The sequence below is a fragment of the Vulpes lagopus genome, chromosome 15, assembly GCF_018345385.1.
Source record: "Vulpes lagopus strain Blue_001 chromosome 15, ASM1834538v1, whole genome shotgun sequence".
NCBI classification, from domain to species: Eukaryota; Metazoa; Chordata; class Mammalia; order Carnivora; family Canidae; genus Vulpes; species Vulpes lagopus.
Genome location: NC_054838.1, coordinates 9,193,689 through 9,206,068, shown reverse-complemented (window position 1 = coordinate 9,206,068; position 12,380 = coordinate 9,193,689). Strand labels below are relative to the sequence as shown.

The 12,380-nt window shown below is 50.2% G+C and overlaps 1 protein-coding gene across 2 annotated transcripts; it reads left to right on the top strand.

Annotated features, from left to right (window-relative positions):
- Nucleotides 1-5,860: 5,860 nt before the first annotated feature.
- On the top strand, nt 5,861-9,176 carry LOC121476343 (serum amyloid A protein). 2 transcript variants are annotated; one of them, XM_041730279.1, is made up of 4 exons: nt 5,861-6,008; nt 6,446-6,537; nt 8,350-8,488; nt 8,874-9,176. In XM_041730279.1, the coding sequence occupies exons 2-4, from the start codon at nt 6,450-6,452 to the stop codon at nt 9,034-9,036; spliced, it is 390 nt and encodes a 129-aa protein (XP_041586213.1). In that variant the 5' UTR covers nt 5,861-6,008; nt 6,446-6,449; the 3' UTR covers nt 9,037-9,176. The 2 variants fall into 2 exon arrangements, with proteins under 2 accessions (XP_041586213.1, XP_041586214.1); XM_041730280.1 differs by having other exon boundaries at nt 5,988-6,092.
- Nucleotides 9,177-12,380: the final 3,204 nt, after the last annotated feature.

Here is a 12,380-nt window from a genome sequence, read left to right as displayed (position 1 = left end):
ACCCAGCAACACCTTCCAATGCTCTTTGGAGTACCTTCTCCTAAGTCCCCATCAAAGTCTTTATTACCTATCCTCCAGCTTTGCAATGTTATCTGCACAAGTGATTTCCAAAACATGGAGATGGTCAAACATAGGCATTCCTGAAGTCCACTCCAAACTTGCTGAATCAGAATCTTCAAGATTCTGGCTCAGGAACTGGCATTCATAAAGTGGCCACCAGATACTCCTGATAGAGACAATCTAATTAGTCCTGTTTGGGGACAAAGCATATCTCAATTATATTTGTTGGTACAGCTCCCCACTCCTCTCCACCTTCATGGAAGATTTCCACTTGTCACTCCCAGCCTTCCTTCTGACTTTTTTGTTGCCAACACTTGGTGACATTAATAATATTGCTGAACCTTCCAGCATCCTGAAATCCCAGGTCTTGCTCTTCTTAGAGCCCTGATATACAAATATCTGGGCAAAGAATATTCCAGATGAAAGGCATAATTATCTAAGCCCCCTCGGATGAGATGTGCTTGGGAGTTTAAATAAGGAGGAGGCTAGTGTGGCTGCAGCAAAATGAATGAGAGGAGAGAAGTAGGAAATGAAGTGTAAAGACAGATTTTCATAAGCTGTTGAAAGAGTTTTGCCTTCAGCATGGGTAAAACTTAGATCCTCTGGAGGATTTTGAGCAGAAAATGACATCGCTTGTCTTGTGTTTAACAATCTGGTGGGTATGTTGAGAAGAGACTAGATGGGGGCAAGTGTGGAAAACATGGAAGGAAGCCAATTAGGGATTCCTTACAATAATCCAAATGATGGTGCGTAATAACAGGATGGAAATGGTAGTGAGGGTGTTGTTCGGTTTCTGAATATATTCTTCGACAATAAGTTCAACCATTCCAAGTAGGCTGGGATATCACTGCGTATAAACAATGTCCGTGTTCATCTCTCTAAATGACACACCATTCTTTCAAAGCTTTTCCATTCTTCTTAACTTTCAAGCTCCACCATCACATTACCTCTACCCATCCATGCAGATTACTTCTCCTCCTTCATTCATTCATTGATACAGTCAGTCAATAAAAATTACTGAGAGCCTGTTATAGGTGGGGTGCTCTGCTAGGTGTAACTGATCTAGCAGATTATCAATAAACCAGACAAGAGGGATCCCTGGGTGGCGCAGCAGTTTAGTGCCTGCCTTTGGCCCAGGGTGCGATTCTGGAGACCCGGGATCGAATCCCATGTCGGGCTTCCGGTACATGGAGCCTGCTTCTCCCTCTGCCTATGTCTCTGCCTCTCTCTCTCTCTCTGTGACTATCATGAATAAATAAAAATTAAAAAAAAAAAAAAAACCAGACAAGATTCCTGTCCCTGAGGTTTGTGCACTGCGGGGCCAAACTCAGAAATGCAAACAGGTAGAGACTGATGAATCCTGGAGCAGGTAAAGGACAAGTGTTTCTGGTTTCCTTCAGCTATCCTTCACCACAAAATACATCTCCATTCTCTTTCCTTTCCTTCTTTATCAGAGAAAGACCCACCCCTACTACACTCTGGGTAACTCCACCCTCAGGGAGTCTGTGGGCCCTTGGACCTTGGAGTATATTTATGCCCTCACTCATTCTCTCCTTGTTAATTCCCTCCCTATACCCTATTACCCTCCTTCATCTTTAAATGAATCCTCCTTTGACCTTCACATGTGTTAACCCATTTGATAATTCAACAAGTATTTACTGAGTGGTGAGATCCAATTCCCCACTTTCTTCAAGCCTGTGCTTTGGCACCTGAATGTAGTCAGGGAAAGCTATGGTGATTAGTCTTCCTTTAAATTCATGATCATTATCCTCGAGCTTCCTTGCAATCCTACTACTACACTTCCTAAGTTTATTCACTTTGCCCTTCTCCTAGATGACCATATTTCGCTTCTCTCCTAGAACTTCCACCATACCTCCTCTTCCACCCTCCTCTCAGATGATGATTCTTCTATTTCCCTGAAAAATAGAAGCAATCTGAAATGAATTCCATGGGCTCTGACCGCCAAATGCACTGATGTACCTGCCTTTATTCCCAGAAACTCTGCTGTCTCTCCTGTTACTAGGGGGGACTGCTCCTGTTACCGGGTGGTGACATGGTTTAAATCATGCAGACAATAGTGACACATGCTGCTAGTGAGTGACCAAGATATAAACATTAATATCCACTCAAAAATGTAACTGCAAACAGTCTCATATTATCAGGACTTGGGTGATAGAAAGAAAAGACAACACAGACAGCCATTTTACCTGGGTGTGTTTCAGTAATAGCATCATCTATGGCTTTAGAACATTGTTCACAGCTGTCTGTATACAGAATTTCCAGTGCCAAGTAGAAAAGACTGTCATCCAGCTCCCTGAATTTGAACACAGACAAATCTTAGATGCATAATTTTTCATTTATTCTGACACCAAAGTTCCTGTATATTTTATTATGCAAAAATTATTCGTATTCATTTTTTTAAGTAGGCTTCATGCCCAACTTGGAGCCCAATTCAGGGCTTGAACTCAGAGCCCTGAGAGCAAGACCTGAGCTGAGATCAAGAGTTGGACAGATGCTTAACTGACTGAGCCATCTACTTGCCCTTGCATTCATTAAACTTTTTCTTTTTTTTTTTTTTTAAGATTTATTTATTTATTTTAGAGAGAGAGAGAGCACAAGAGAGTGCAAGTTGGGGAAGGGGCTGAAGGAGAGAATCTTGAAGCAGAGTCCCTGCTGAGCATGGAGTCCAATGCGGGGCTCAGACCCACGACCCATGAGCCTAAACCAAGAGCTGGAAGTTTAACTGACTGAGCCACCCAGCACCCCCGTGCACTCATTATCTTTAATACTTCTTTATCTCTAAAGATTTATAGCACATATTCATTGCATAAAGAAAACAGAATTTGGGGATCCCTGGGTGGCGCAGCGGTTTGGCGCCTGCCTTTGGCCCAGGGTGCGATCCTGGAGACCCGGGATCGAATCCCACATCAAGCTCCTGGTGCATGGAGCCTGCTTCTCCCTCCGCCTGTGTCTCTGCCTCTCTCTCTCTCTCTGTGACTATCATAAATAAATAAAAAATTTAAAAAAAAAAGAAAACAGAATTTGTGTCCAACTCCTAGAGTATTATTATGTATTGCAGACAAAACATGCACAAATGGCCTCATTGATTATTAGCAGTTGAGTAGTTGGCATCTTAATTGTTTTATATTGTATAGATATCCTTCATAGATTGTAAAATAGGTATTTGAATAGTTCTCATAATATTTGTGAACATCGGCTAAAAAGGGATTATTATTATTTTCTCTTGGAAAATAATTTAAAATAATTGGCATTCAAAAATTTGCTACCTCTAACCTCCACACAAAACAATTGCTACAGTATATTTAGAGTCTAGGAAACCGAAGCTTGGCTTCAAGTATCTTAAACCATCAAGGCTGCTTCTGGAGCTCCTGACAGGGCTGTTTTGCCTTACTCCATCCTGACCTGGTCCTGACCCTACCATTACCAATAAGACAAGTGCTGTGGACACGGTGCTGATCACCGTGTGGACACGGTGCCCTGAGACAATGCGTCCTTCCCAAACTAGCCCAATTATCAAAACCGTGGCATGCACCAGCCCCACAAGATGACACAGTACAAGAAAGGCAAGGATCCTCTGTATGCCACAGAGAATGATGTTTTGACCTGAGGCACAGTGGCCGTGGAGGAGGGCAGGTGAGGCAGATTTTCCTGAAAAAGAGTAAATTAACCAAGATGATGCTGAGGTTTAGATGCACTGAGCACAACTGTAGATAAAAAATAATTTAAAAAAAATAGCTACCCAACAGGTTGTCAGGAATGGGTTAGAATTAGATAATGCAGGATGTCCCTATGTTATATACTTACAGATGGATCGCTACAAGGTACACACATGAGAGATCCCTGGGTGGCGCAGCGGTTTGGCGCCTGCCTTTGGCCCAGGGCGCGACCCTGGAGACCCGGGATCGAATCCCACATCGGGCTCCCGGTGCATGGAGCCTGCTTCTCCCTCTGCCTGTGTCTCTGCCCCCCTCTCTCTCTCTCTCTCTGTGACTATCATCAATAAATAAATAAATAAATTTAAAAAAAAAAAGGTACACACATGAGATTAGAGACACTTCCGCACACAGACAAGTGCTGGCATGCTGTGAGTCCTCACAGAGGAAATAAAGTATGTGATAAACACTGTATATACAAAGGTGACAAAACAGACGTAGTTTCTGTTGGTAACTTGAATTTAAATTGGCCTTTGGGAAAAAAAATTTTTAAATAGTGTTCTAAAGCAAATGGTTCAGGGTTGGTATGTCCTGTGCTCTGAACCTTTAAAAAAAGAAGCCAACTTGGTGGTCTGGACTCATGATTTGTCACCCTGGTAATGACGTTGTAACAGGTGTAATGGACATCCTCTGTTCCCGAATGATTCCCGAACATATAAGATATCTTCATAAAGTTGAAAGAAAACTTAGCATGTCGCTCTTCTCCCATATGCTAGATTTCATATTCAAACTAACAGTTTGAGAATTTGAGATTCTGTATTTCATTTATATTAGCAACACCAACAAGACAACAGTTAGCTAACGAGGCAGGGTACAGGGAGTCAAAAAGAATAAATAGTACTTGCTGTCTTGCCCAAAAAATCAGGCAAAGGGAAGGAGTAATAATGAGCTATAGTCTGCTTCAGACCGAGAATCAGCCTTTCTCTTTAATCAGTGTCTAGACAGCTTGAAACAATGTCAACAGTCTATGCTGAACTAGTCACCAAAATTCTCTTTTAATGTATGTATGTATGTATTTAAGAGAAGAGAGAGAAATGAGAGAGCATGAGCAGGGGAAGGGACACAGGGGAAGGACAAGCAGGCAACCTGCTGAGTAGGGAGCCCAAGATGGGCTTGATCCCAGGCCTCTGAGATCATGACTTGAGCTGAAACAGATGCTTAACTGACTGAGCCACCCAACACCCCCAGAAGTGTCCTTCTAGAATGTTTCCAGTTAGAACGAGGTACAAAGGATGTTTTCTATGGAGAGTGGAGTCTCTGTTCATATCTTCACAGGCCTCACCTTACTGGACAGACCCTGGTGATACTTCTGATTCATAGTGAGAAGAGCACAGGTAGTGACCTTCTATACATTCAGGAAATGCAGCAAAGACTTTCCCCCAACAGTCTCCTGATGGGAGCCTGCCACTTCTCCAATTCGGCTGCTTTCTCCCAGACTGCATGTCCTATTAGAGGTTTCTTAGAGTTTACAATTTATTTCCCTGCACCAAACACTCTCATTGCCATGGAGACAGCTCCAGGGGTGTAAGGGAGGAGGAATCCCTCCAGGCAGGCACTCCCACCCTGGGAACCCCACAACCCCCACCCCTACTGAGATAATACACATCCTCCTGGGCTCTGCCAGCTGAGCAGGGCTTTCTGTGCCTCCCAGCTGGAAGCCGAGCACGCACACCCACACAGGTGCACGGACCTCCCGGGGCCCCCAAAACACAGGCTGGGGCGAGCCTGTCCTTTTGGAAGCTCAAGAGCATTAGGCGCAAACTCCGGGTCTGTCCTGGCCCATCTGCCGCCTGGCCCGGCAGGGACCATCCTGAGGAGGTGGCCAGGGGAGCGAGGTCCTGGATGAGGAGCCATCCTCATCCTTCCAGCAGCGGGGGGCCACCAGCAGAGGCTGCACACCCTCCTCCCCACGCCCCCCCCCCAGCCCTGATGGCAGAACATTCCCCGCCCCCAGCCCGGGCTGCCAGGGAGAAGCAGGGAACCTTGCTTCCCTGGGGTTGCACAACCGGGAATTGGCCCTGGGATGCAGAACACCACGGTTGTCCAGGAAGTCCTCTCTTGGAGGCTCCAGGGGCCACGACCTGGGGAGACATTTCCAGGCACCAGGTCTGGCCTTTCCTCTCTCCCCAGGGCCCAGCTGGACGGCTCGGTATAAATACGGGTCACCTGTGCCCAGCAGGCAGGGACCAGCAGCTCGCTCCACTGGGAACTCAGGTGAGGGGCTGCTGCAAGCAGTCCTTGAGGCTGAGAAAACAGGCTCTTTTCTCTTTCCCCACAGGATTGGGGATTCCTTTAAAAGTAATTACTCTGTTGTGTGTTTGTCCTGTACGAGGGCCCTGCTGACGCAGTGGCACACGGAGGACTTTGGTTGATTGTAAGGTTCTGGGTTGATTGAAGGCTGCCCTAGGCTGGGACACTTTGGTCCCAGCTGCCCTCTGCCTCCATCAGTGCCACCTTAGGGACCTCTTGGCTGATGGGCTCAGCACTGAGGGCTGTGGCTCCGAGTGAGGACCTACAGCCACGATTCCTACCTGGCCCCTGAGAGTCTACTGAGAACAGAGGGAATGAGCACCAGGCTCTCTGTGACATGCAAATCCCAAAGGAGGGTGCGGGTCCTGTCCTTGCCCCCCTAACCCTCTTCTTCATTTCAGCACCATGAAGCTTTTCCTGGGCCTCCTTTTCTGTTCCTTGGTCCTGGGTGTCAGCGGCCAATGGTATTCATTTGTTAGAGAGGCTGCTCAAGGTAAGGCCGCTGGACGGGGGGACATCCAAGGGCCACTAGGACTTGCCCTGAGCACTTTCAAGGGTGGGAGCCACTGTCTTGGGTGTGTTGCCCTATGTGGTAGGATGGGCCCGGTGTTAGGGAGCCCCTCATCAAACAGATTGGAAAGCACAAAATGGGAGTCCATCTGTTACTAGAGAAAGAGCAATGATCATTCCCAGCTGAAGTGTAAGTTGGAAGAGAAGACACAGTGTGAGTCTGGAAATGGAATAACATCTTCTGCAGACAAAATGCACAAAGTATGGTTAAAGCTGTCCATCCTTTCTTCTCCTTTCCCTCTCTCCCGTCCATTCAGCCCTCCTTCCCTCCCTCCCTCCCTCCTTTCCACCTCCTGATAGGATCATTAAGAGACACCTTCAGCTTAGCTCTCTCTGATGGTTCCTTTTGTCAGTGACAGTGTCCCTGGGAGGTCTGTTTCCTACCCTTTCCTAGCCCTAAACATGATCCCAAAAGCGACGGAGCTAATAATATATATCAAGCCTACACGAGGAATTGAGTACCTTCATGCAATTCAGGGTGACCAACTCTGCTGGGTGGCCTGAGGAAGGTCTGAGGCCTTTCCTGTGACACTGTCAGCACTAATGGGGAGGGTTCGAGGCAAACAGGGACACTACTGGTCAACCTGGGACAGGTGTTCTCCTACTAGGACTTCAGAACACCTCAGTGAGGCAGGCCTCTCCCCTTCCTTGGCGGGGAGGAAGCTAAGGCTTAGAGCAGCCAAGTCCCTTGCCCAGGGACTACCTGGCAGTCAGCAGGTGGCAGAGAGGAGGTTTGAACCCAGCTGTGCGTGAGGTCAGAGCTCTTGCCAGGTAGATGTGTCTGAGTACCTCTTCCTAAAGCTGAGTGGCTCTCAGTCTCAGCTACATGTTGGACTGATGCCTGAGATCCACGCCCAGAGAAGCTCAGGGAATTGGCCTGAGCTGAGACCCGGGTGCAGGCCTCTCAGGAGCTCCCAGGTGATTAGAAGTGCAGACAAGGATGGCAGATGGGCCGCGGCCCTAGGGCTTGCTACCTCCAGCTGCCACATCATGGGTACAGCCTATACAGAAAGTTACCAGGTTGCCATTTCTGCCCCTAACCCTCAGAGGGCCTTGGGTCACAGTCGCGGGCATTCACTCTGCAAGAATAGGTTTCCTGGGACTTGGGGCAGAAGTCCAGTAAGCCTGGGCCTTTCTCAGAATCTGCCTTTCCTGTCACCTCCTCACTTACCCAAGTGCCCTTGGATTTTACCATCTTGGCTTCATTCTACACCAGTGCTTCCCGACCAAGGGCAATTTTATGTCCTGAGACTTTTGGCAATGTGTGGAAGCATTTCTGATGGGTGACTCTCGGGGATTAGGTTGCGCACATGTAGTGGGTAGAGGTCGGGGATGCTGCTACACAACCTGTAGAGTCAAGACAGGACTGAGCAGCAACGAAAGATCTGGCCCCAAATGTCAATGATGCTGAAGAGAGAAATCCTGCTCTAGAACACCTCCCTTCTCCCACTGAGCAGCTCCCATGGGGCCCTAGTGGATGAGCCCATAGGTAGCACAGAGCCAGACACACAGGAGCAACACAGCTGTGCCCCCATGCATGACCTCAGTCGAGATACATGGAGAAACCAACAAGGGGGGAGACTTGTCCTCCTGGGCCTACGGTCCCCAAGGGTGCTAGAACCATGGACAGAAATCTAGAGTCAGTGGTAGATTGTTGTTCCTTGAGTCTTCCCCATGGCAGCCTCTGGCTTTCTATCCACGTGGTATCCTCTTTGCCATGTGCTTTTGTCTCCAGGGGCTTGGGACATGTGGAGAGCCTACTCTGACATGAGAGAAGCCAAATACAAAAATGCAGACAAATACTTCCATGCCCGGGGGAACTATGACGCTGCACAGAGGGGCCCTGGGGGCGTCTGGGCTGCTGAAGTGATCAGGTGACCTGGGCCCCTGGGGATGCAGGGATGGTGAGCTGGGTGAGGCTGTCAGAGGACTGGCCAAGCCCCAGAGATGTTGGCGGGAGAGACTGGCTCCTCCTGGTCCTGCCCACCCCCTCCTCTGGGCCCAGTGTGGGGTTGGAGTGGCTCCCAGGGCCACAGCAAGGCCGGGGGACCTGGGGATTCCCTGCCCTCCTCCTGGGGGCCCGGGGACCAGCCTGGCTGGGGTGGGCTGTGCCCGGTGCAGGGTCAGGTGCAGGGTGATTCAGCCCCTCCTGCCCTGGCTCCTGTCAGCCAGCCCTTGGAGAGAGGAGAGATTGGTGGGGGCGGTGGGCTTTGCTCATCAGGCCCTAATTCATCTCTTGCCTGTCCCCCTCCATCCCAGTGACGCCAGAGAGAATTCTCAGAGAATCACAGACCTTCTTAAGTTTGGAGACAGCGGCCACGGAGTGGAGGACTCGAAGGCTGACCAGGCTGCCAACGAATGGGGCCGGAGTGGCAAAGACCCCAACCACTTTCGACCTGCTGGCCTGCCTGACAAGTACTGAGCTTCCTCTTGGCTCTGCCCTGGGGAGCCAGGCTGTGAGCCCCCTGAGGGCAGGGACACCCACTCGTTGAGATCTCTGGCCACCCAGGCTGGGGAGGGCACCTAAGAGCTGTCTAATAAATTTTTAAGAGATGGACTGTTGAAAAGCGTGTTCTTCTTGGGTGTACGTCCCGCTGGTTAGTTCCCCAGGGGGGATGGATGGACACCGCGTGAGGCTGAGCCTGGGCCCTGGTGTAGGGGGAACCATCTCAGTACACCCGGACAGATGCCCTGTACCCACCCTCTCCGATCAGACCTGCCCGCCTGCCCAGGCCCCTCTGCTTACACTGGTGGTATTTCTGGCTCCTCGGTGTCCAGAACTCTCACTGTGTCAGTTGTGTCCTGTCACCTTCTCTGTCCTCTGCGTCTAGTTTCCTTAGCTTTGCTCCTCTGTGGTTGCTGTCCTGAGGACAAGGGACACAGCAGAGGGAGGCCAGGACTGTGGGATCAAGGGCCACCTTAATGTTCTGTGGGCTTCTCAGCAGGGCCTTCAAGTTCAGTTACAACCAGTTTCTGTCCCTGCCATCTAAGAATGTGTCCAAGAGAGTTTTGCTCCTCCTGATTTCACTGCCTCACTTCAAGCTAAGTGTAGACGAAATGCCACCTCACTCGGGACTATTTCCTCAGGCCTCTGCACCTTAGCCTGTCACACTGGGGAAGTGGTAGTGAAGAAGGAGCAGTGGAGAGAAGCCATTTGGGGTGGCGCCTGGGGTGGAGTCAGCACACGGAAACCAGGTAATAATTTGAGACGGAACATTATAGTAGAAGGAGAGATTGACAGGTGCGAGATTACACACTATGGGGTCCAGATCACACAAAGCTGAGATGTCCATCTTGTTGGAACTCCTGTAGCCCATTGGATGGCCCATAAAGATTGTGGGGTGTCCCAAGACAAAGCCCACAAACAAGGATTCCCCCACTGAGGTGCCAAGGAGGATACCAGGCAGGAAACTCCAACGGTGTGCAGTGGAACTGGGAATGGAGCTGGGGCTGCTGGGAACTCACCTGGAGGCAGCCCACATGGGTCACGGGGCCCGGCGGGTGGCGGGGGCGATGCTGTCCACCTGCCTGAGGCTAGCTGTGGAGGCGGCCGAGCTATGGACAGAATGGTCATATGTGAAGCCCTATCCGCCCTCCCCCCCACCCCCCAGTGTGGGTGTCCACCGGATAAGGAAGTGATTCCAGTTAAATGAATTCACAAGCTCGCAAGCTGGTCTGGTGGGATCAGTGTCTTTAAAAATTCAAATACCAGAGATCTTGTTCGTTCCTCTCTGCCCCGAGAGGACACAGCTGGAAGGTGCCCATCTGCAAGCCGGGAGGAGAGCTCCCACCAGGCCCCAAATGAGTGCATCTTGATCTTGGACTTCCCTGCTCTCTGAAATACGGGAAATACATTTGAGTGGATTAAGTCCCCCAGTGTGTGGCTGTGGTCAGCACCCACCTAACACAGGCCCAGCGCTGCAGGGAAGCATCACAGAAGATGCCAAGGAAGTTCGGGGGGACAGCCAGGAAGCTCCATGTAGTGAGGGGCAAGGGGGCCTGCACAGGACAGGAGCGCCACAGGGGCAGGGAGGAGGCCAAGCCCCAGGCTGGGGGAGAGGCCTTTCCTCCCTGCTTGTCCCTCCTGGGAGCTCAGGGATGTCAATGGCGACCAGCATGTGGATCCTCTCTGACAAAGACATCGAGGAGCCCACCGGAGGGAGAGAGTCATGACGACATTTCACAGAGGAAGGACAATTGCACGTGTGGTCAAGGAGGAAACAGAAGTGTGGATGCGGGTGTCAGTGACGGGAGATCGTGGCTCCTGCCCAGAGCAGGGTCAGGTGCAGGCAGAGGGTCCAGGCTCTGGGCTTGGGAGCCAGGGTCGGGTCTCTGTGGAACCAAGGCAGGGGCAGCAGAAGCAGGTGGCGGCCCAGCGGGGGGCAGGCCCGGGGAGTGGGGTCCAGTTGGTGACCTGGGGCCTCACTGCCCTCGGCGCCCCTCGGGGAGGGGTTGTGCTGCTTCACCTTGACGCCTCCTCCCCGAAGGTCGCCTGCCTCTCCATGGATCTGACTTTCCAGCCCATCCTCCAAGTCTCCTGAGCAACTTGGAACCTGCTGTGCCAGGCAGGTGCGTGCCAACCATGGCCCTCACTTGCTTCTCAGAAAGCCTTTGCTTCTCCTTCATTTTGCAGGACAAGTGCACGGGGTACACAGTGTGTGCTGACGGGCCTTTTTCTCCAAACCCTTTAAATATTCCCGCCCACCACTTCTGGCTTGCAGGTGACTCAAGGTTGAGGAGAGGAACAACAGCTGCCCCAACGCAAAGGAGAAGCAAGAGGGGTTCATGCAGGACGTAGGGCTGTCAGGTCCAGGGCTTGATCTGCACAACGTGGTCAGGAGGCATCTTGGGTGGCTGTGATCCACACCAGAATCTCCACTAGGTACTGCGGGAAGTGACAAGATTTTACTTCAGCATCAAATACACTCCCTGTTCCTAGGAGGGCCTTGCCAGTCTCCCATTCAAATGCAAATAGAAACCTCAGGAGGACAGGAAGCTATCAGTCCTCAGGGTTTCTGAGGGGAAGCCTTGGGAGAGAGCAACTAATATTTGAACTTCCAGACCACCTTGTGGACTCTCAGAGGGTCAAGTTAGCAGAGGGTGCTCTGTGAGAACAGAGGAGGGGAAAGATACTCTGCATTTCCCTGAGCCCAAGACACCCTGGACTGAGATACGCATTACTGTTGGTAAAGCTCCATGAAAAACGTTCTGTGAATTCAGGGAAGTTGTAATATTTTCCTATCACTCAGCAGTTTTACTTGACTTTTATTGGAAGAGACTCTTGGACCTACTTGGGCATACAATACATTTTTATCTTAGATCACTTTTGTGTATAAAGAAAAGAAAGATGAAGCATACGCAAAATAAATTGATTTAAATGCTCCTAGAGCAATGATAATGACTTTATGACTGCGGCCTTGTTACTGGTGGATGTGAGATGTCCTAATTTCAGAAAAATCATGCTAAAAAATGTCTATCTTAGAAATACTAGAATATGCTATTACAGTTACTATTTATACAGGTTCCCTCTCATTTTATTTACCCGCTCCTGGGGTGTAGGTCAGCTCTACACCAGCACCCACACATGTGCAGGACCCCCCAGAGAGAGGTGGTGTATCCATGACTGGTCCTGACAGGGCGCATGTGCCAACCTCCCTCTCTAGATAGGATGTTGCGACTCGTGGCCCAGCCACAGCCTTCATCCAACCTCAGTTCTCTCGCCAGGACACCCCAGAGTGACGGAGGGCCCCACTCGTCTTGCCTGGG